The sequence below is a fragment of the Eulemur rufifrons genome, chromosome 8 (genome assembly GCF_041146395.1).
Source record: "Eulemur rufifrons isolate Redbay chromosome 8, OSU_ERuf_1, whole genome shotgun sequence".
Lineage (NCBI taxonomy): Eukaryota > Metazoa > Chordata > Mammalia > Primates > Lemuridae > Eulemur > Eulemur rufifrons.
Window position 1 is genome coordinate 44,789,592 of NC_090990.1, and position 22,119 is coordinate 44,811,710.

Below are 22,119 nucleotides of genomic sequence, written 5' to 3' on the forward strand. Positions count from 1 at the left end.
TCCCGTGAGAGCTTATTTGATTTAAACAGCATTAAGATATTTTCTTTTCTTTAGGACACACGTCTGCAAACTAAAACATCCCTGTCCAATGAGCGCCTAGGAGAAAAATCAGCTCTTCCTTCCTCGAGTGTTTTTAATTCACGGGTACGACCTATTTCGGAAGACAACGTGGAAGCAGAGAGTGGGTCTCCACAGGTGGAGCCAGGACGCGTGCTGCCGCGAAGGAGGAGGCGGGAAGACGCCTGAGTCCTTTAAGGGCCCTGCCGCCCCTTCTGCCCCTTCTGCCGGTTGGGGCCGGAGGAAGCTTCAGACTCCCCCATCCCCGTCGCGCACGCGCGCTCGCCTCCCCCGCGCGCAACCTCCCACCCTCGCCCTCACTGCACCTGCCAGGTCATAAACCTCTTCCCACCCACCCTCGCTCTCTCCCGGAGCAGCGGCCTGTCTCACATTGATTGGTCAGAGCCCACGAGGGCATGTCCAATCAGTTTCCCTCCTGCGCAACCCACTCCCGCTCTTCCCGCCCCCGCCCCGCCCTACCCGCCCCTCGGCTACCTAAGCTTCTTTGTGACTGGTGCGCGCCCAGGTCACTCAGCGGGGCGAGGTGTGTAGGAGTGGGATGGAGCGAAGGGAGAGGAGGGGAGAGGGGAGGAGGGGCGAGAGAGGGGAGGAGGGGCGGGAGGGGGCGGGGCTCAGGTGCCGAGCCGCTCGGCCGGGCCCAGACGGGGGAGGGGCGGGTGAGGAGGGGGTTACGCCACGACGTCGGCTGCGCGAGGTTTCGCGCGTGAGCGGCGTCGGCGCTGGGCCTGGCTACAGAGCTTTCCCCGCGGGCTAGCAGGTCTCGACGCCGGCTCCTGGAGGAGCGCCGGGAGGAGGGAGGTGTCGGTGTCTGCGGCGTAGTCGACGGCTGCACCGGCCATGGAGGAGACGCAGCCGCTGCCGCAACCTGACCTGTCGCTGTGCGACAGCCTCATGATCTGGGTGAGTGCGAGGGGGCGAGGGGACCGAAGCGAGGAGCCCCAGGCTCCCGGTTCTTTCCAGGTGAGCCCGAGGAGGACCCGGGGTTACCTGCGCAGTGGTCCTGGGGCGCCCTGCCCTCGGCGTCTCATGCCACCCTTGACCGCGAGAGTGCCATCTGCAGGTCGTAGGGCAGGTGTGTGTTGGAGAGGAGGGGGGGCGGTCGTGACGGTGGAGCCTCTGGTCTTAGCTAGAGGATTCCACCTGGAAAGTGTCCCTAACAGCTGTAGCAAGAACCAAGTGCCCATTCCCTTTCCTCCCCTTTGCCCCAATTTCTCCCCTTGCACTACGCTCCAAGCCCTGGACTTTCTGGACCACCTCCTCTCTTGCCTTCCTTGAGAGTGAAGACCTCCTCCAAAACCTAATCCTCCACCTCCAACCCCCTTGCTTTACTTGGACACAGGTGGCCAGGAGGTGGCTGGCTGTTTGCGTTCCCGGATCAGTGCTGCTTCGGGACTCTAGGACATCTGACTTTGTAGAAGCCCCTTCGAAGGGGTGTTTCCACATATTTCCTGTGTGGAGAGAAAGACGTGTTAGGAGTCGGGCCTCGTTTTCCCTTTTTCCTCGCTGCCCCTCCCCCAAACGGACAGCATTTTCTTCAAAGCAAAGGACTTGACATTTTCGTTTACGCTTTATTCATGTTTAGGATATCTGTTAATTTGTGATGGGTTTTGGACAAGCAGATCTGCCCCCAGATTCTTCAGTACTCCACTCAGCAAATGACACCTAGCCTTTGGAGTTGCTTGGCTATCAGAGAGCTGGCATTCAGGTGTGGTTCCTAACCCCTATTGGGCAAGGATGGCAATTGATGGTCCAAAGGTGTTGCTGATGCTTATCCCCAAACCAGTTGTTTAATTGTGTGTAGGGGAGTGTGTGCAGAATTGGAATGTAAACAGACTGGATCAGTAGGCGTAATTGGTTGATGAGATTCCTTAGAGATCTCCTAATGTGTCTAATTCCAAAGAATGAGAAATCTGGAAGTATATGAAGTCTACTGGAAATAACCATAATTTAAAGCAACTTTTTACACTTTGGAAGTAAATACCTTTTGCTTCAAGTGGAATGGAAATATCTAGGGTTTCTGAGTTAAAAGCAATTAGCTAACTGTTCAGCTGTATTTTTGTTTAAAATAGGTATTGGTGTTTAGATGCTGTAAGACTGTCATGAAAAAAGGCAACATTTACTTTTAATGATTTGTTTTGTTGAAACAAGTGATTAATTAAGGGATGTATCCTAATCTGTTACCTTTTGCTCTAAACATCATCTGAAGTGGCAAACTTAGTCTTTATGATGTCATTGACTTATGTGAGGTAGTGGAGAAGCACAGGGTTATCCTGAATTATATTACCATATTTTAAATACTATGTGACCGTATCCATTCTTTTACCTAGAATTTATTGACTTTCAACGTAGTGCTAGGCACTGAAGAAGACAGTGGAGTGGTAGGCAGAGTTGTGTATAATTATAGTGGAAGGCAAAATTCTTTAAAAGCTCCAAAAATACTGTAAACCAAATGATATGGACTCATAGATGACAGAGTAAAATTGGTCGTTTGCTTCTCCAGTTCTCTCTTGGGCTGCTGAACACTGTGGAGAAAACTGACCATGCAAATTGTTGCCTGTATTAATGCTGCTACTGTCAAATGCACCTTTCCCCAAATACTGCTAAGTTTTATGCTTAAGAGTAATCAGACAGTTCCTTTCATGTTCCTCTTAGCAAAACTTTATCAGTACATATTTGAGCCCCCAATTCCTCTTACCCTTGGGCAAATGACCACTGTCTTATCTTTGGCTCTGACTTTAGACTCCATCCCTTCTACCTCTTCCACAACATTGCTCTGTCATTTATCCCCTTTCTGTGTTTACAATTTCTTTCTCTCCATTGTCTCTTTTCTCTCCATGTATAAACTTGTTCAAATATTCCCCCTTTTAAAAATAAAACAAGGAGCCACCACTCCACATTAAAATCACACTGTTTCCCCTTTTCTTCACAGAAAAATTTCTTCAGTTTTTTTCATACTCATCTTTTTATTACTATTTCCTTAACTCCCATTCACTCTTTCACCCACTGCACTTGTGTTTCTTTTCTGTAAGGTGTTCACTTCATTACCAGTTTGCGAAATTCAACAAGTGTTATATTAGCTTTTACTTACTTGATGCTTCTTTTGTGAAATTATCTTCTGTTTGGCTTCTGGGCACCTGTCTGTTGCCTTTTCTTTACCTCTTTAGATGATTTCCAGGGAACTTTACTGTCTTCTTTTTTTTTTTTTTTTTTTTTTTTTTTGCCTTAGCCAGCCACTATGTTATTGATCTTTCCTCACCTCCCAAACTTTCTTCAAACTCACCTTATGCAACACTTCTCCAAGTCCATCATGCTGCATTGATTTTCTATTTGTTGAAGCTAAGCTTGAAACTTTTTTTTTTTTTTTAGTGTATAAGAAAATTTTACAGCCTGAGCAAGAGCGAGACCCCATCTCTACTAAAAATAGAAAGAAATTATATGGACAACTAAAATATATATAATACAAAAAATTAGCCGGGCATGGTGGCGCATGCCTGTAGTCCCAGCTACTCGGGAGGCTGAGGCAGTAGGATCGCTTAAGCCCAGGAGTTTGAGGTTGCTGTGAGCTAGACTGACGCCACGGCACTCACTCTAGCCCGGGCAACAAAGCGAGACTCTGTCTCAAAAAAAAAAAAAGAAAATTTTAACTTCTATTTCCTCTACCTGGAAAATTCTCCTTCTAGTTCTTCCAGTGGCTTGCTGCTTCTCATCATTCAGGTCTTGGGTTTGATGTTGCCTTTTAGGGACTCTCTGTGACAGCCCTTTCTAAAGTCCTACTTGTCTCCCTGCCATCCCGGTGTAACTTGTTAACCACTTCTGTCTTATGTATAATGCATAGTGCTTTAAAGTCATCCAGTTTGTTCCTTGGGATCAGAGACCTTGCCTGAACTATATTCTGCTCTATCCCTGGAAGGAAGAACACTGACTAGAATCTACAATATAATAGTAAATCAAAGTGGTGATAGTAAATACTATTGTCTTGGTTCTGACCTCAGAGACCAATATTTCACTTTTAAGTATGATACAGCTGTAAGTTTTGTAGGTACCTGGGGGTGAATTTTTAACTGGATCATAGAGGATTGATGTATTTCAGCAAGTAGAAATCAGGGAAATGAGTTTTCCAGATGTGGGGAAGAGCCACTGGCAGTAATGTAAATGGTCTCTCTCTTTTGGATATAGATTGAAGGGAGGTAGTAGAAGATAGACATTTATCACAATACCCCTGGCTCTTTTATGTGCACTCTACCTTACTAAGTAATGTTATGTGTTGAGGGGAAGTAGGATGAGATGTAAGATTTTAAAAAAAGTTATGATGGGGCCAGATCATGGAAGTAAGAAGACAGGTGGGAGTAACTCTGTTCTTTTAGCACTAGGAAGAAAATGGAGCCAACACTGACATAATTAGAGAAGTCATCAAGAGAGGTTGGTTAGGTGAAGTGACGCCTGTTGGCAACTGAAAAAAAATCTGCATTTTATGATTTGGAACTTACCTTCTTAAAATAATTAGTTCTTAGAAATGTTGTACTGCTATGTAGCAGAAAATTCAGGGCAAAATGATAAATGTAGCCATCACTTACATGGTGGAGGAAGTGTATGAGAGTTTGAAGATAAACTTGTATGAAGATAAATTTAATTCTTCTGCTTGGCTCTGTGACACTGGAAATTTGTTCAATATCTTTGGACCAAATGTTTTTCAGTGATTCTCTTGGTTCTTGCATTCTTTGACCTTGACAGGCAAGCAAAGGAAAAAGTAGTAACACATATATGCCCAAATTAATAAAAGTATTAAATGTTGAATTGTTTTTTAGAAGATCTTAAAACTCAAAACAATGGTTGTCTTTCTGAAATGAGGAGCTAGAGGGGGAAATATGAAGAATTGATCCAAGATTGAGATTTTGTTGGTCATCTGTTGTGAAAACCCCATCTTCCTGGAATTCTGTGATGTTTATATTGAAGCAACTTAGTGAACAGCATTTCCATATTTCTGATTATTTGGTTTATTTAAAAATATATATGAAAGTACGATGGTTATTTGCCAGAAACTGTTTAATGGTGGACACCTGTGGAAGTGCTGTCTGTCCTTTTTGGGTCACTCACTAAAAAGACTTTATGAATTGAAGGATGAAGGAATACATTTTCTTTTGTCCCTCTGCTTTGGCATCACTCCCTCCACTGAGCTTTTTAATTTATTTATTATTCTTGGTTATGAGCCTCTCAATTTAGCCAAATGAAATGACATTCCTTTTTATTGTGCAGCTATTTTAAGAACTTCCAAACGGCACTCCAGTGTCCGTGGCTATAAGGAGAAATTGATCTCAATCTGAGCACAGTGGGCAAGGAGACAACTCTTTAGCATATATACTCTTTATATGTATCTTTTTACTATTTTGCTTAATATTCTATGCCTCTGAAATTGTCCTTTTAAAATCACTAATCATATCCATTTTGTAAAAAGTTAATGATGTAACTTTTAAGTTACACATTAAAAGCATATGTGTAAGTAGGAAGGGTAGAAAAGTAGGAACCACAGTTTTCCCTTTGAAGATGCCCTAAACCCTGAGGTTTCTCTTTCCTGTACATCCACCCAATTTCAAAATCTTTCTTTTTCATATTTTAAATATTCCATGAATTTATCATGTCCTTTCAGTCTACATCATGCTAATTACTTCTTAGCTATCTATTTTTATCCACAGGACCATTGCAGGAACTTTCTAACTGGTCTCCCTGACTCAAGCATAAAGCTACCCTGTGTCACTATGCTACTCTCCAAAATATACTGAAGATGTCACTCTCTTCCTTATTACTCCTCAGTGATTCTTCTTCACCCAGAGCGATGGTTTTCAAAAATTGATGTGCATAGGAATCACTTGGGGATTTTGTTGTTTGATATGTCTGGAAATTCTGATATGTATTGTTTCTAGACCCCACACTTTGACAAACCCTGCCTCATAGCTAATGTGCTAACAGCTCTTGAGCGCATAGCACATGCCAGCCCTTGATCTCAGTATACATTTGTATTTCATTTAATTCCCCCAACGGTCTTGTGCGGTAGAAACTGTTCTACTATTTCCTGTTTTACAGATGATGCCATTAAGGATAAAATATGTCCAAGCTTCTTGTCATGGCCCTTTAGATCCCAGCCTGTCTCCTTGATACCCTTGTTTGGCACCGCTTCCCCATCCTTCTTTGCACTGCAAATCCAGGGATACTGAACACATGTTCCCTAAAAATACCATCTCTTTTATCTATATTTTGTATTCCTATTTCCTGAAACTTTCTTACCCTGGCTCTTTCTTCACTTAGAAAATATGCTGCTTGTCCCTCAAGACCTTCTATTCAGGAATCATCTCCAAGAAGTCTTTCCTAAATACAAACCCTAATTAAATTAGTTGACTCCTATTTTTTGCAGAACATTTTGTGCATACTACAGTCAGGCTTACCATACATCATACCACATTGTGTAGAAACAATTTGTGCTTTTTTCTCCTGTCAACTCTTCATTGAAGCTACATGGTGGGTAGGCCTTACTCTTCATGATATAAGGTAATTGTTTGATAGTAAGCAGAAGTCCTATCTCAATTCAGAGCTCATGGACAAATAGTAAGTAGTTATAGACTTAACATTTCTAGGCTTTATTTTCCCATCAGATGTTGTAAGTGAAATTTTAAGTTGTGAATGTTGGGTTATATTAAAGTTATTTTTCTGATGTTCTGCTAAAAATAGAGGGAACACAAGACCGGGGTTGTACATTGGGCTTTGTATTATTCAGAAATTCTGAATTCCATCATACATGGCATCAATGTGTTTTTACTATCTTAGGCATGATTATATGAAATATGAATTGTTTATTTTTATAAAAATATTGCACAGCCATAGAAACTTACTAATGCAGTTGCATGTGTTTGGCAGGGTTTGCATTTAAACAAAACAGGTATCTGTAGGTATAAAGGAACAGTAAGGTCATTTGCTTTATGTCATTTTTAGTTGCAGACATTTAATACTGCCTTGCCCTGTCAAGATGTCAAACAGCTGACTAATGGAGTTGCCATGGCACAAGTTCTTCATCAAATGTAAGTAGTATTCAAACTCTGCCTGAAAGGAATTGTAAACCCAATCCCATGGAAGAAAACTTACACTTGAATTCTAAAGATTATTGAAACTTTATCTTATTCAATGACATATTCAGGCAGATGGTACCAAGGCATTTTTGTAACTAGGGACCAAAAAAATTACTCCTTGCTTGTTCACAGAGATGCATCTTAATTAAACAAATGATCTGAATTCTTGTTTATTCAACAGATTTCATTTTAAACTTATTCTGGGCATGTTCACAGGATTATAACTACTGTAAAAGAAACACGTTGAATGATATAATTGTCTGCAATGTTTTCTTTGGTTGTACTATTATTATTTTAAAGTATCAGTGGATGGAGATTATTTTAGAGATTATTGAAGCATAAAATACTGGATTTGGAAAAAATTTTAAAGTATTATCTTTTTTTTTTTTTTTGGTGAGACAGAGTCTCACTCTGTTGCCTGGGCTACAGTGCCGTGGCGTCAGCCTAGCTCACAGCAACTTCAAACTCCTGGGCTTAAGCAATCCTTCTGCCTCAGCTTCTCGAGTAACTGGGACTACAGGCATGTTCCATCATGCCCGGCTAATTTTTTTTCTATATATATTTTTAGCTGTCCAGATAATTTCTTTCTATTTTTAGTAGAGATGGGGTCTCGCTCTTGCTCAGGCTGGTCTCGAACTCCTGACCTTAAGCAATCCTCCCACCTTGGCCTCCCAGAGTGCTAGGATTACAGGCGTGAGCCACCGCACCCAGCCTAAAGTATTACATTTTAAAATCTACTTCTGAATTAGTTATAGTAATTTTCGAGTTCACCAATAATGAAATGAGGAATGAGTGAAATTTGAAGTCACAGATGCTAGAGAACCTTACCTGATAAAGTGATTCTGTTTGGGCCAGACCCATTTTATGTAATCATATAATATCAAAAGTTCCAAATTCAATATTTCCTAATATTTTCCAAACATTGTGCAAAGATTAAACTTATAGTTTACAATATGAACTGTACCTGCAATAGGACAAAAAGAGCCAATTCTGTACTCAAAATTTATTAAACCATAGTGACTTTACATCAGCTTACTTCGAGACAAGAATCCTATCTCTGCTTCATTGTTTTATAGTCAGATTGTTTATTTAATTGTTACCATCATCTTGTAAAGGTTTGCTGTGACTGATATTGAAAATCCTGTAGATGGGTTAGCAAAAATCCTATGCCTTTCTTAGAAAAACAACTTAAAATGATATAAAAATTCTAGTTTATTTGGAATCTTCAAAATGATCTAATGTGAACAGACAGATTTTATGGTTAGCTCATGATTAACACTTTAAAAGGCAAGCTTAACATGTTTTAACTTTTACAGGGGGTAGTCATTCTAAAATATGCCTTATTCTCCTTTTTTTCTTAAAAATATTTCCTAAATGTTTTATTCATTTATATTCTGATTGGTTTTTAAATGATTTAATTGATCAGAGCCAAGCATTCTGAACATAGCTCTTTTTTGATGTGTTGGAAAAGTCATTATTTTCTGTCCTTAGAACGTACACCTTGCCTTCTCATTGCAGTATGTTGTGGGTATTAGTGCAGATGCAGTTACAAAATGGTTGGTATGAATGCAAAGCTGGTATGCATTTGCTCGTTTCAGTAGTCTCATCCAAAGATGTCATTTCTACATGTTTTGGTGGGCTTTAGTAGCTTTATGCCACAATACAATAAAAGAGACTCCCCCCTCCCACGATGTGGTGCATATGGCTCTTTAACCTATATATGCTAGCACTGTACCTGATGTTTACAGTAGGGTCAGGTAAATTTTAGCTGAACTGTATCCTTTATCACCAGCTCATTTTTCCACAGTCTGTTGAATCATGATGTGAATGCTGATCCTCCCTATCTCTGCTTTTTCTTGTTTTGTTCTCACTTTTGTCTTTTATTGTCTTCTAATAGCTTTTCTGCAGGAAAGATAAAATAGCCAATTAGAAGGTTTTCCGTCTTCATTAAACAAATGACCAGTGACCTAAAATTGGGTCAGCCTGAATATCTCTCTCTCTGTTTTTTTTTTTTTTTTTTGCTTCATTTGCCTGTTTTTGCATATTCTTAGGTGTCTATGCCTCCTTATCATTCAAGGGCCACTTTCAATTTATTTTTCTTTTATAATCTCTTTTCAGTTTTGGAGCTTTTCAGAAGTCTGGATCCTGAATAGTGGGACTTAAAACATACATTTTTCTCTAGTTGTACCAGTGTATCATATTCCTGTTAAAACGGCAAATTTTACCATATTTCTTTGAAGATTTCAGAGCACTTTACATATCTTACAATTTATAGTGTATTGTATTGATGGCTATTGTGGCTAACATCAAATCACATCAAAGTTGTTACTCAAGGTGAGAAGGGAAACTCTGCTTTATAAGAAAGTAGCAAAATTTAACCAATAATTCTTTCCTTTCTTAGGGGCAGATATGCTTTTAAATAATAAAATCTTAAGTGGCATCCAAACTATATAACTTAGACCTGGGGAGTCATGGAGTTATGGCTAGGGTTCTACAGTTCCTTAATTATTACCTTAAGTTTGATTATATAATATGTGACTCCTTTTCAAATGCATGTAGAAGCTGCTGTTATTTAAAAAACACATGGGTGAAAACTGTAACTACACCTGTATTAGTTTTCTAGGGCTACCGTAACAAAGTACCACAGACCGAGGGTCTTAAAACAACAAAAATTAATTCTCTCACAATTCTGGAGGCTAGAAGTCTCCTTCTAGGAGAGGATCATTCCTTGCCTCTTCCAGCTTCTGGTGGCCCCAGGCATTCCTTGGTTTATGGCAGCGTAACTCCAATCTCTGTCTCTGTGTTCATGGCCGTCTTCCCTCTGTGTCTGTGTCTCTTCTAAGAATACCATATTCACAACCATGTTCAGAATGCTTGGCTCCAATCAATTAAGTCATTTTAATACCTGATGAAGGCCCATCCCAATTCAGCATGACCTTATCTTAACCTTGATTTCATACCTGAAGACCCTATTTCCAAATAAGGTCATGTTCCCATGGGTTAGGACTTAAACATCTTTTTTTAGGACACATTTCAACCCCGAAAACCTATAAATAGTGTGTGCAACTTCCTCAAAAGAAGGGTTTAACTTTGTCACTTTAAGCACCAGATAATCTCTCTATTCCTGTTGTCTTTGACTAGACGTTTTTGCAGGAGGAAGAAGAATGAAACAGAGAACGTAGAATATTCAGAGACCTTAAGCATCATACATTTATTAATATTTGTTCATTCAGCAGATAGCTGATCATTTAAAAGGATAAACCATGATAGCCAACATCTGAGTATTTATGAAATATATTGTAGACCCCATTAAATATGTTATTCAATTTTTACTGCTCTGTGAGGTAGATATTACTTTTACCATCAATTAATACATGAGGATAGAGATATAGAGAGTTGACATGGCTTTTGGAAGGTCAAATAATGAGCAAATAGCAAAGCTACGATTTGCATTAGTTTGGTCTGACTCCAAAGCCACTGCCTTTATCAGCTGTAATCATTAAACTCTAGTATCTTGAACTCCTCATGATACATTTTTACTTTCGGGTACTAATAAAATGAAAGTTTGGCTATGTTATCTCCAAAGTACGAATCACAATTTCATGTGTTAAGCACAAAAGTTTTTTTGATTATTCAAGAATAGTCTTGGGGTGTCTATCAAAGCTACACAACTGTGTTGTTTGTAGTAACCAGTTGGCATTCATTATTACCTGAATTTAGGTGGTAAAATTGTTGAAGACAAATGCCCTGGATGGAGTTAAAACAAAGTCATGTAATGATTATCACTTAGGTTTATTAGAAAATAGTTGGACCATATTTTGCTTCATTAGATATGTTTCCCCTTTCCTATTTGTTGTCCCTTGAGAGTCATTGATGTTCTGGGACATATGAGAAAAAGAGCTCATCGTTGGGGGCTGAGAATCAAATTAATGCATGTAGATGTGGCAGTAAAAAAGAAAAAAAAAGATATGTCCAGAGATTTCTGAGGTTGGATATCAAGTTTAATAGTAACAAAGATTGGCTGCCATTATAACTGTTTGAGAAGGGTGAATTTGTTTATAAGAAAGCAAATGGGAGATATAATTTTTATGGAGAAGTTAGAAAGTATTTCTCAGGGCTGAAGTTAAGAAGGGATGGAAGAGAAAACAGAGGAATTATTTTGGAAAAACTAGATAGCAAAAATAGGTTATCTGTAGATCCAATCTCTAAAGATATTTATAGCATAGAATGATAAACTTAGGTATTTAGGGTTAGTTAAAAGACTGGGTATAGTAGTCAAGGTTCTCCAGAGAAACAGAACCAATAGGGTATATGTGTGTATATGTGTATACATACACATACGTTGTGTAGAGATATTTATTTTAAGGAATTGGCTTATGTGATTGTGGACTGTGGCAAGTCCAAAATCTGCAGGTGGGACAGCAGGCTAGGGACCCAAAGAAGAGCAGACAGAGTCAGAAGGCCATCTGCTGGCAGAATTTGCTCTTTCCTTGGGGGAGGTCAGTCTTTTAGTTAAGGCGTTCAACTGATTGGATGAGGCCCACCTGCATTATTGAGGTTAATCTGTTTCATTCAAAGTCTACTGATTTCAATGTTAATTTCATCTAAAAAATATCTTCATAGCAGCATCCAGATGTGTTTGACCAAATATCTGGGCACTGTGGCTAACCAGGTTGACACACAAAATTAGCCATCACAGCTGGCATACTTCTTTTGTTTAGGACTTTTTATTAATCTGTTGTAAAAAGAAAATAAATTTATTTTGACAGTCTCATTAACTAAATTCAGTCATTTCAGATAAGTACTTGGTTAGCAGTATATCATTTACATATTTAGATGAATTATTTTGATAATTGTAGCCTTAACATTTAGGAAAAGTTGAGCACAATTAATATTAATTTGCTCAAAACAAATTGGTTATATAAAATTGTGTCAATTATAAATAAAAATGAAATGGTTACAAATTTCAAATAAATGAATTAAAAATGGTGAAGCTGTTTTTTTTTTTTTTTTTTTTGCTTACCCTAGCCAGAAGTGATAGCTTCTGTATTAGAACATCTGAGGAAGAATGATTTCTGAAAAGCTAGGCACTGTGTTCAAGTTTCAGTTTTGCATTTTAAAACTCAAGATACAACCTTGGAAAAAAATTTCTTTAATGTTTTCCCCCACTTTAGTTGGCTTATCTGTAAAGTAAAAATTTAGATAAGACCTTTAAGCCCTCTTCTAGCACTAACATTCTGTGGTTTCGTAGTTGTTTCACCCTTAGAGCAGTTATCACTTCCTCCTTGGAGTGTAGTTATTTGTGTTCTTTACCTTCCTCTTTTAATAGCTATTTCTCTAAGACTCAGAATGGTAAATTATTCATCTTCATATTAATCTTGTTTAATTCCTTACTCAGAGCAAGAATCCAAATATTTGTTTGGAATATATTCTGTTAGTATAGTTAACTATATATAGTCAAATGTTCTTCAAAACTTTATTAAATACACAAAAATTTGATATAGCAATTCCTTGTCTTGGCTTTCAATATCAGTATAGGACTACTAATTCAAACTAAGCTTGTCTTTGTAGATTTCTCATTTAAATTCATTCTACTTAATGCTACTCAATTAGATAGATTTATTTTGGGCTTCGTCATGTACTTGTATCACTCAGGGTAAATTACTTAGGTGCTAGTCATCCTCAATTCCATGAATAGTAAGATTGAGAGTAATAATAGATCCTTTGCCAAGTTACTATGATCTTTGAATGAAGTAACATGGAAAAACATCAAGCACAGTGCTTGGTACATAGTAGATACTCATTAAAATGTTGCTTGTCCTTTTTGCCTTTTCAAGGTTGGGACTTTTACATCTTCTTGCTAGCAGGACAGCTAGTATTAAATATTTAGTAAATGTTAAATTGAAGATGTTATTGACTTAATTTAATATGATAAATTATATTACTATATAAATCATATTTACTATTCTTATTAAGGATCGGCTTTAAGGTACAAAGTAACTTTCTCTGTTGGTTCAGTTTGGTATTGTTTATGTAATGTTATAATGTTTAGCATTAATTTTTTTGTTTTAGTGATGCAGCTTGGTTCAACGAATCTTGGTTAAGCCGAATTAAAGAGGATGTTGGGGATAACTGGAGAATAAAGGTATGCAGAATGAATGGGAGAAGCACTTGATCCAAAGAGTGGTCTTAAAATTAGCACCAAGCCTCAAATAAATCTTTCTTTAAATTAATTTATGAATACATTTTATTGTGTACAGTTTGAGTTTTGACATGTGTATGCTGTTAAATTAGATATAATTAGGTATAGAATATTTCCTTTAACCAAAACATGCACTTAATGCCCATTCTCTATTAATCCCCACTCCAGGCCTGGCCCTAGGTGGCCATAGAGCTGCTTTGTGCCCCTATGGAGTTCATTTCTAGAATTCCATATAAATGGAACCATATAATATGTACTTTTTGTGTCTAGCTTCTTTTACTCAGTGTATTTTTAAGACTTACTCGTGTTGCTTGTATCGGTAATTATTTCTTTTTTGGAAGAGTCGCATTTCATTATACTGATGTACCACAGTTTGTTTAGCTGTTCACTTGTTGATGGATGTTTGAATTGTTTCTGTTTTTGGCTATTATGAATACAACAATGATGAACATTTATGTATTAGTCTTTGTATAAGCACATAGTTAATTTCTCTTGGGTAAATTCCTGAGTGGAATTGCTGAGTTGTGTAAGCATTTGTTTAACCATATTAAGAAACTGCCCTACTGATTTTCTATTTTTATGTCAGTTTACTTGTGTCTTGTAGGACATTCATTTGTTTCATACAGATTGTCTTATTTGTTGGCACAGTTCTTTTTTAAAAAAAATTTTTAAATTTTATTGCCTTTTTTTTTTTTTGTAGAGAATGGGGTCTTGCTATATTATGCAGCCTGATCTTGAATTCCTGGGGTCAAGCTATCCTTCCTCCTTAGCCTCCCAAAGTGTTGGGTTTACAGGCATGAACCACCGTGCCAGCGCATACAGTTCTTAACTGTATTATTATACTAATAATTTGCTAGTGACTGTATGATCTTTAGTGTTGTTTCCTTTTCCTTTCCTGCTATTTTTTATTTGTGTCTTTTGTATTTTTTTCCTTGATAAATCTGGCTAGATGTTTTTCAATTTTATTCATTTTTTTCAGAGACTAGGTTAGGTTTCCTATTTCATTGATTTTCTCTCTGATGTTTATTATCTTCTTCCTTCCACTTAATTTGCTTTTCTTTTTCTTGCTTTTTAAGATGGAGATTTAATCAATTTTAGGCCCTTTTTTTTTCTAACATTAAGCACTGCCTTAGCCATATACCGCACATTTTGACATACTGTGCTCTTATTTTCATTCAGTTCAAAATGTTTGGTAATTTCCCTGTGGTTTCTCCTTTGATCTATGGGTAAATCCCAAAATAGGTAATTCAAATTCAAAATATTTACGGATTTTCCAGATACTTTTATTTATTGGTTTCTAACCTAATTAATTATTTTGGTCTGAAACTCTGTATTGAGAAATTGTTTTACATTTACTGAGATTTACTTTATGACTGACTTATTAGTCTATCTTGGTGAATGTTCCATGTGTACTTAAAAACAACATGTATTCTGCCGTTCTATAAATGTGGATTATGTCAAGTTTGTTGATAGTGCTGTTCATATATTTTATATCTTTACTGATATTTTAATTATTATATTGTTATAGAGAGAGGATTCCTTAAATCTCTAATGATGATTGTGGTTTTGTTGATTTCTCCTTTCAATTTTGTTAATTTTTACTTTATGTATTTTGAATTTCTGTTATTTATGTATTTTGAATTTCTGTTATTAGTTTGATTACACATAATATTTTTTATATCTTCTTGATGAATGAATCCACTTATCATTACAAAATGCTTTTCTTTATCCCCGATATTATTCCTTGATTTGAAGTCAAATTTGTCTGATATTATTGTAGCCACTACAGTTTTGTTATTATTATATTTTCTGTTGGTATTTCTTTCTCCTTTCTTTGAATCTGTGTGTGTCTTTATATTGAAAGTGTTTCATGTAGACATCTAATAGTTGGGTCTTACTTTTAATCCAGTTTGACAATCTCTTTATTTGATTCTCTTTTTAAAACAAAATTTTCTATTTCTTTTCTCCTGTTCATGTTTTTGTTCAAATCCTTGAACATTTTTAAACTAGCAGTTTTAGCCTTGTCTTCCAATTCTTTCATCTGTCTTTCATTTCTGAGCCCATTTCTATTGACTGAGATTTCTCCTAATTTTGGTCTGTGTTTTCTTGCTTCTTCACTTGTGTAGTAATTTTTTATTGGATATTAGACATTGTGCATTTTATTATTGAGTGTTGATTTTTTTTCTTTTGGTATTTCTTTAAAGAGTGTTGGACTTTGTTCTTACAAGCAGTTAAGATACTTGTGATTCAGTTTGATCCTTCAAGATTTGTTTTTAGGCTTGGCAGGGGTAGATCTAAAGTTACTCTTTACTGTAGGAGTAGATTAGACCCATTACTATTAGTCTTGACCTTTTGAGGGTCTTTGGTGAATGCTTTATGCATATAGCATAGTCTCTTCACTCTGGCTAGTGGGAATTTCAGAAATTTCTGGGCCTGTGTAGTAATTTTTGGGAATTCAGTTTACAGTTTCCTTTATTGTTTTCTCCTTGGAAAGAATATTGAGTTTGGAAATAACCTGGAGTTTCACCTAAACACTTGCAAATTGCTACTTAGCCAAAGAGTCAAAGGAACCATTTACACAGATTTCAGGCTGTCTTTTTCTCCATAGCTCCCATCTCTTCATCTGTCTGCCCTGCAAATTCTAACTGCCTTGGCCTTCCTGAACTTCTTATATTTGTCTTCTCAGTCAGAAGATCAGGCTTTGTTTGTTTTCCACCTCCCTATGCTATAGTCTGAAAATTGCCTCAGAGTTTTGGACTAGTATAGGGCTCATCTTTTTTGTTTTCTTTGTTTCAGAAAGCAGAATTCTGTACTGCCTGTTGTCTAAAGCTTAAAAACAGTTGTTTCATGTATTTTGTCCTGTTTTATAGTTATTTGTGGCAGGAGAGAATTAAACCCTGTTAACTTGCACATGGCTAGAGGTGGACATGCTCATAAATAAATCTTTAAAGTGGACACTTGAATTTACTATGGCTCCTTTTAAATAAAATCCCTCTAGCTAATTAAAAACTGATTAAATCTCTAATGTTTAAAAATTATGTGTTTTTATTTATAGAACTCTAATGTTTTTGTTGTCATTTTTATTAGTGGAAAGTTTTAATTGTCTTTTATCTTGGCATAAATGTTTTCCATTATTAATATGAAATAAGAATTTATTTTATATTCTTTTTTTCACATTAGGCTAATAATTTAAAGAAGATTCTTCAAGGGATTATGAATTACTACCATGAGGTATGAAAAATATCTGACTTTGATTAAATACAAAATGCTATATGATAATTATATTGACACCGAAAAATGATTTGGCTTTTTATTTATAATATTTCACTGGAATGTAATTCATAATTGGAACATATTGTTTTATTGCCATTTTTAAACAACTCAAATTTTGTGAAAATAAGCAGGTTTAAACTTAGATATATTTATGTATAAAATAACATTGGTTGCATGTTGATATCTTCAAATTATTTTCTCAAGTAGAATTACCTTCATCTTTAATATGATTTGATTTTATGCAATGCTATAAGTGGACTTCATAATTAATTGAAGTAATTTCCTATTTAAAGCACTATTTTGACATTTCTTCCAGTGTAAACAGAAGCAAAGATGTACTATGAGATTATGCTCATGCCAGTGAATTGGAAAAAATGCAAAATGAAAGTAGTATTAAGGTCACATTAGATAGTATATTACTCAAGTAGTTTTTTCTTACTCAGCATCATACCAAGTTCTCTTCTCTCTAGTAGAGTTTTTTGGTATGAGAAAGTTTAATCCTTAATGATCGGAAGCTTTTGAATTGACTTTGTCATAAAGAATTTTTGTTGCTATTTTTTAAAGTTGTCACACAATTAAACTTTTAATTTCTTTCAAAAAATTTTAATACTTTGTGAAATTTTTTAATTCACTAAATGCCTAAAATTCATTTTGAAGGATTTTTATTGCCAATAAACTTTTTAATAAGCTGAAAAAAGATAAGACTAGGAAAAAATTAATCTATTAGACTTGTTCATTTATAAAAGTGCAGTGATTTATATTATGGTTTTCTGTTAATTGATCTCATATCAAAATATTAATATCCTTTGGCTTAACATAAGCCTGTTTATTATTTAATGGAAAGGTGTAAGTTTTGTCATAGTAGACTAGGCCAGATGTATCTTAAATAGATCTCTATCTCTGACATTGGAATCAAAGGATATCTGGTATAAAACCAAAAGCAAATGTAGTTACTTTTGGTTGGTTACTCGAAATTTTGGGAAGTTTCCTGAACACTGCCAGCTGGTTTTAATCAATAATTATTGATTTGTTATTAATTTATCTGAATCATTTCATGAGCCTATTTATATATTTTCCTTGTAATGTTATTAAATGTAGCAGATTTTTTGTAGTCTACATAAATGAGTGATCTAACTTGTTATTTTGATATTGCAGTTTTTAGGGCAGCAGATTTCTGAAGCACTTATCCCTGATTTAAACCAAATAACTGAATGTTCAGATTCTGTGGAGCTTGGGAGACTGCTTCAGCTTATTTTAGGTTGTGCTGTCAACTGTGAAAAGAAGCAAGGTAAGTGAATTTCAATCATTTAAGAATTCCTACTTTCTAGAAACAACTTACATTGCTGTAAAAGGTAGCATTACAATTTACTATTACAGCTTGTCAAAAAGCACCCTGAAATGTAAAACAGAAGATCTGAATCCTAACCCATCTCTGCCATAAAAAGCTACATGCTTTGAATATCCTGTTTGTACCTGGATTCTGAGATTCATATTCAGTGGCTAAATTAAGCGTATTTTAATTTAATTAGTTTAATATATCCAATGCTTAGAATGTAGTGGATATTTAATGAAAATTGGACTTATTCATCTGATACGTTATTTCATGCATAAGATAGAACCTTAGGTTGATTCAGTTTTTTATAAATAAATATTTGGCCACTAAATTATAATTCAGGCTTCTTCAGATAATATTCTACTCTTTTCAGTAGAATATCTGTCCAATATATCCTCCAGATAAGTGGCCTGATTATACAAATGGAAATGGTGCATTATATTGGTATCTCCAAACATATCCATATCCTGCTGAATACAAAAAGGTTATTTTTGGTTGCATGTAATGAATAAAAGGATGAACTGAACAGACCCAAATCTCCTTCCCTTGTGTGCTTGTGTCATTCTGGGTGGGAGAGTTTTGATGGTGGTGTTTTTTGCATGATTGTCCAAACTTTGGTAGTATACCGCCTTTATGAAAGAATGATGTTGGGTGCTTAAGTTTGCAAAATACTTCAAGCCAGGACCTTAGAAAACACATTTAACATTAACCAATGAAGAAAGGATATGAGACAGGATAAATTCAGTAAGAACAAATTCATAAAGGAGAAAAATAAAATACATAGAATCAATTGTAGTTTGTCAATTGAAAAAAGACAGTGATTGGGTATCAGAATATTTTGATGTTAGTCTATCTCTCTCATCAACTAGCTATTTTTTTCTAGGGCAAGTCAGTACTTCTCTGTAGGCTTTTATTTTTCACTTATAGGTAATGTCAAAGATCTAGTTGTTGAATTTTTCATAAAAGTGAAAGACATTTGCTCATGGAAGGTTGAAACTTCCCTAAATATTTAATCACAGATTATAAATAGTAATCCATTTGTAAATCTTTTAATTTTTTCTTTTGAATAATGGCTTGTTCATATTTTAATTACTGATTATTTTAAACTTATTTTTGCTTAACTAATCTTACCAGATTTGTCAGTCTTTAAGAACCAACTGTTGGCTTTGATTCTATTTTGCTTTTACTATTTAATTTCTGTTCTTATGTCTATTTCTGTCTTCTTATGAATTAATCATCTGCTCCTGTTCTAAGCTATAATTGACATTTTAAGCTATAATTTTCCCTTAAAGTGATGATTTTGCTGCATTCTACAATTTTTGATATAATATGTAGTATTTCAATAATTTAGTTGTAAGCATTACAAAGCAATTTTTTTCCTCATGTTTTCAAGAGGAAATTAATTTCTGGGTATATAAATAAAAGTTTAACATATAGTAAATATAAAGGAATAGGTTCATTTTCATTATTAAAAAATCAGGATTATCTAATTGGATTTATTTTTGAAGGTGTGTATCTGGATTCTCAATTTTTGGGTGTGAGCAAATAAATGAAAAAAAAACTATTAGTAATTTAATTGAAATTTTAAAATAAAACACATCCAGGATATGAAACAGCTTCCACACTTTTATGCTTTGCCATGAGAATTAATTTTCAGAATGATTCCAAGGTGCTGCAACGATCTCAATCTTGAAAGAATGAACTGGTTACCTTACTTATCTTGGTAAGAAGGAGATTATTTTTATGAAGATTTCAGCAGACCTGAAATACTTCGTTATCCAGAAAATCCACTTAAAGGAAATCATCCCATTGCTTATGCATTCTCTAGTTAATTCTTTTTTTCCTCCCTTAGTACTTAGTGGTCAGGTACACACCAGAATCTTTGTCTAGTTTTTGTCTTCACAAATAAAGGGAAGATTTTGAGAACTTTTAGAGAAGTTTCCCAGAAGAATAATCGAAACAATGAAAGTACTGTATTAGAAAATAAGAACTCCTTAAAATTTTTGGGAAATTGTTTTAGCTAGAGCACATATAGTTAAAAATGGATTTAAATCTGCAAATATATAAAGAACTCTTTCTCAGGGTTCCTCATTTCCTGTCAGGACAGCATCACCTTGACTTAACTGCATGTGTGTTTGTGGTGAGATACAAAGTCTCCGTGTGAGACTTAGTGAATGCTGGGAAGGTGTTTACAGGAGGCTGTTAAAGTCCCTTCTTCGAAAGCCTTCCTGGAATGAACTAAGTAGGTGATAAAATGAAACTTTTTGGACCTAAGATTAAATAATTACTGTCATAATTGTTTAAAGATTAATTTCTTCCTTTTCTCTTTCTTATAAGACAACTAGAGGGTTTCTTCTTTAGGAGAAAAGAAACCATTTAAAAATATTTATATGAATATTTTCTATTCTGCTATTTTGTTTTCAGTGGATATACTAGTGGAAAAATAATATATTTTCATAAAGGATTATCTGTGGTAAATGAGTTTTTATATTCTGCTAATTGGATGGCTAATGTACTATGGATAAAGAGTAGTTTTTTTTTCAGATTGGATTTTCTTTTTTTAAATCATAGAACATATTCAAAATATAATGACCCTGGAAGAGTCTGTTCAACATGTGGTCATGACTGCTATTCAAGAGGTAAGTTATATTATTTCACATAAGTGTGAAAGTGCTAAACCAGATTTTGTAACAGTTTTCATATAAATTTTATGGATGTGTGTTTTTCTCTTTGTATAAACTTGCCCTTTGCAGCAGGTTTGCTGATCTTTAGGTAGCGAGTCTTTCTCCTGCCCCCAAATATCTTCAAAGCCCCCAAGCCCAATTTTAGTACATATGTTTTAAAAGCCAGTTGATAAATTAATATTGTCAAGTTCCTTTAAATAACTTTACTTTATAAACATCACATTGTACTTAATTTTTTTTTCAATTTTTTCTTTTCTTAAATGCTCCACATTCTGGGTGATACACTAAATTTTATTATTTTAATTTTCTAGTTGATGAGTAAAGAAATATTGAGCTCTCCTACAAATGATGCTGTTGGAGAATTAGAGCAACAGGTGAGTAGTATGTAAGGAGAATGTTGGAAACATTGATATAGTTTTTTTTTGCCAATTACTATTCATATCATAAGGTTTACAAAAGAGAATATGTAAGAATATATTTTCTTCCATGAAATTTAGTTTATTTTACTTTAAGATCCCAGTTGAATATCATTATGCATTTCTTCATGAATGCAAGTAGTGTTGGTCTCCAAAGTATTTTGTGATGATGTTTGAAGAGTTGGGTGGCATTGAACATTTCTTCTGACATTTGTAATACATATTGAACCCATGCTGTATGGTTACACAATTAAATAGTAGACAATTTTTAAAAACTCTAAGTTTTAATTTATCTAATAAGATAATATTATTTTTGTCACTGTTGCTGTCCTCTCAGCTAATACGGAAGAAAATGCTCAAAGACACCATCCTTAAGGCTCCATTCCCTGGTTGTTTAGGACTGTTTTACAGGGGAAAAAGGTGCTCTCTTTCCATGTATAACCCAATCTGGGTTGAGGTGAAAGGGTAAGAGGAGAGGCAAATTCATCAAGTACTTTATCTGTTATACTTTTAGACATCTGTTTTTTCATGAGTGTCACCAGTCATCTCAAGGACTATTTCAAATGAAATTTTTTAAAATAAAAGGTTCATTTACATGTAAATATGCTGTGTTCTTTTTAAATTTTTTTCTGTGAGGAAACTAATGCCTCCTCTAATACTTTTAAAAATATTTACTGGGATTTACAAAATTTATTTCTGTGGGACCACAGTCTTAAATGTTAATGAGGCTACGTAAATATTATTCACACAAAGATGACAAAGTAAGGCTCATTTTTCAGTAGGTAAATTGAAAAATTTAAAACCATTCCTAGTATCAGTGCATGTGTATGTAGTGAAAAAAGTGTATTTTTCTATTTGTGTCAAAACAGGATTTACTATTTTATATTGCAGCTTAAAAGGGCCTTGGAAGAGCTTCAGGAAGCACTAGCAGAAAAAGAAGAGCTGAGGCAGAGATGCGAAGAACTGGATATGCAGGTAGGTAAAGGAAACCTGAGCGGAGAAAAACATTCTCTTTACA

At 35.4% G+C, this 22,119-nt stretch overlaps 1 protein-coding gene across 1 annotated transcript in view; it reads left to right on the forward strand.

The window, feature by feature from the left end:
* Positions 1-715: 715 nt before the first annotated feature.
* Positions 716-22,119, forward strand: part of HOOK1 (hook microtubule tethering protein 1) — a 50,139-nt gene continuing 28,735 nt past the window's right edge. The window contains exons 1-8 of the mRNA XM_069478005.1: positions 716-978; positions 7,060-7,145; positions 13,266-13,338; positions 16,576-16,626; positions 17,824-17,956; positions 20,573-20,640; positions 20,997-21,059; positions 21,993-22,076. Of these exons, the coding sequence (XP_069334106.1) occupies positions 916-978; positions 7,060-7,145; positions 13,266-13,338; positions 16,576-16,626; positions 17,824-17,956; positions 20,573-20,640; positions 20,997-21,059; positions 21,993-22,076 (621 nt within the window). The 5' untranslated portion in view covers positions 716-915. The remainder of the gene's footprint in view (positions 979-7,059; positions 7,146-13,265; positions 13,339-16,575; positions 16,627-17,823; positions 17,957-20,572; positions 20,641-20,996; positions 21,060-21,992; positions 22,077-22,119) is intronic.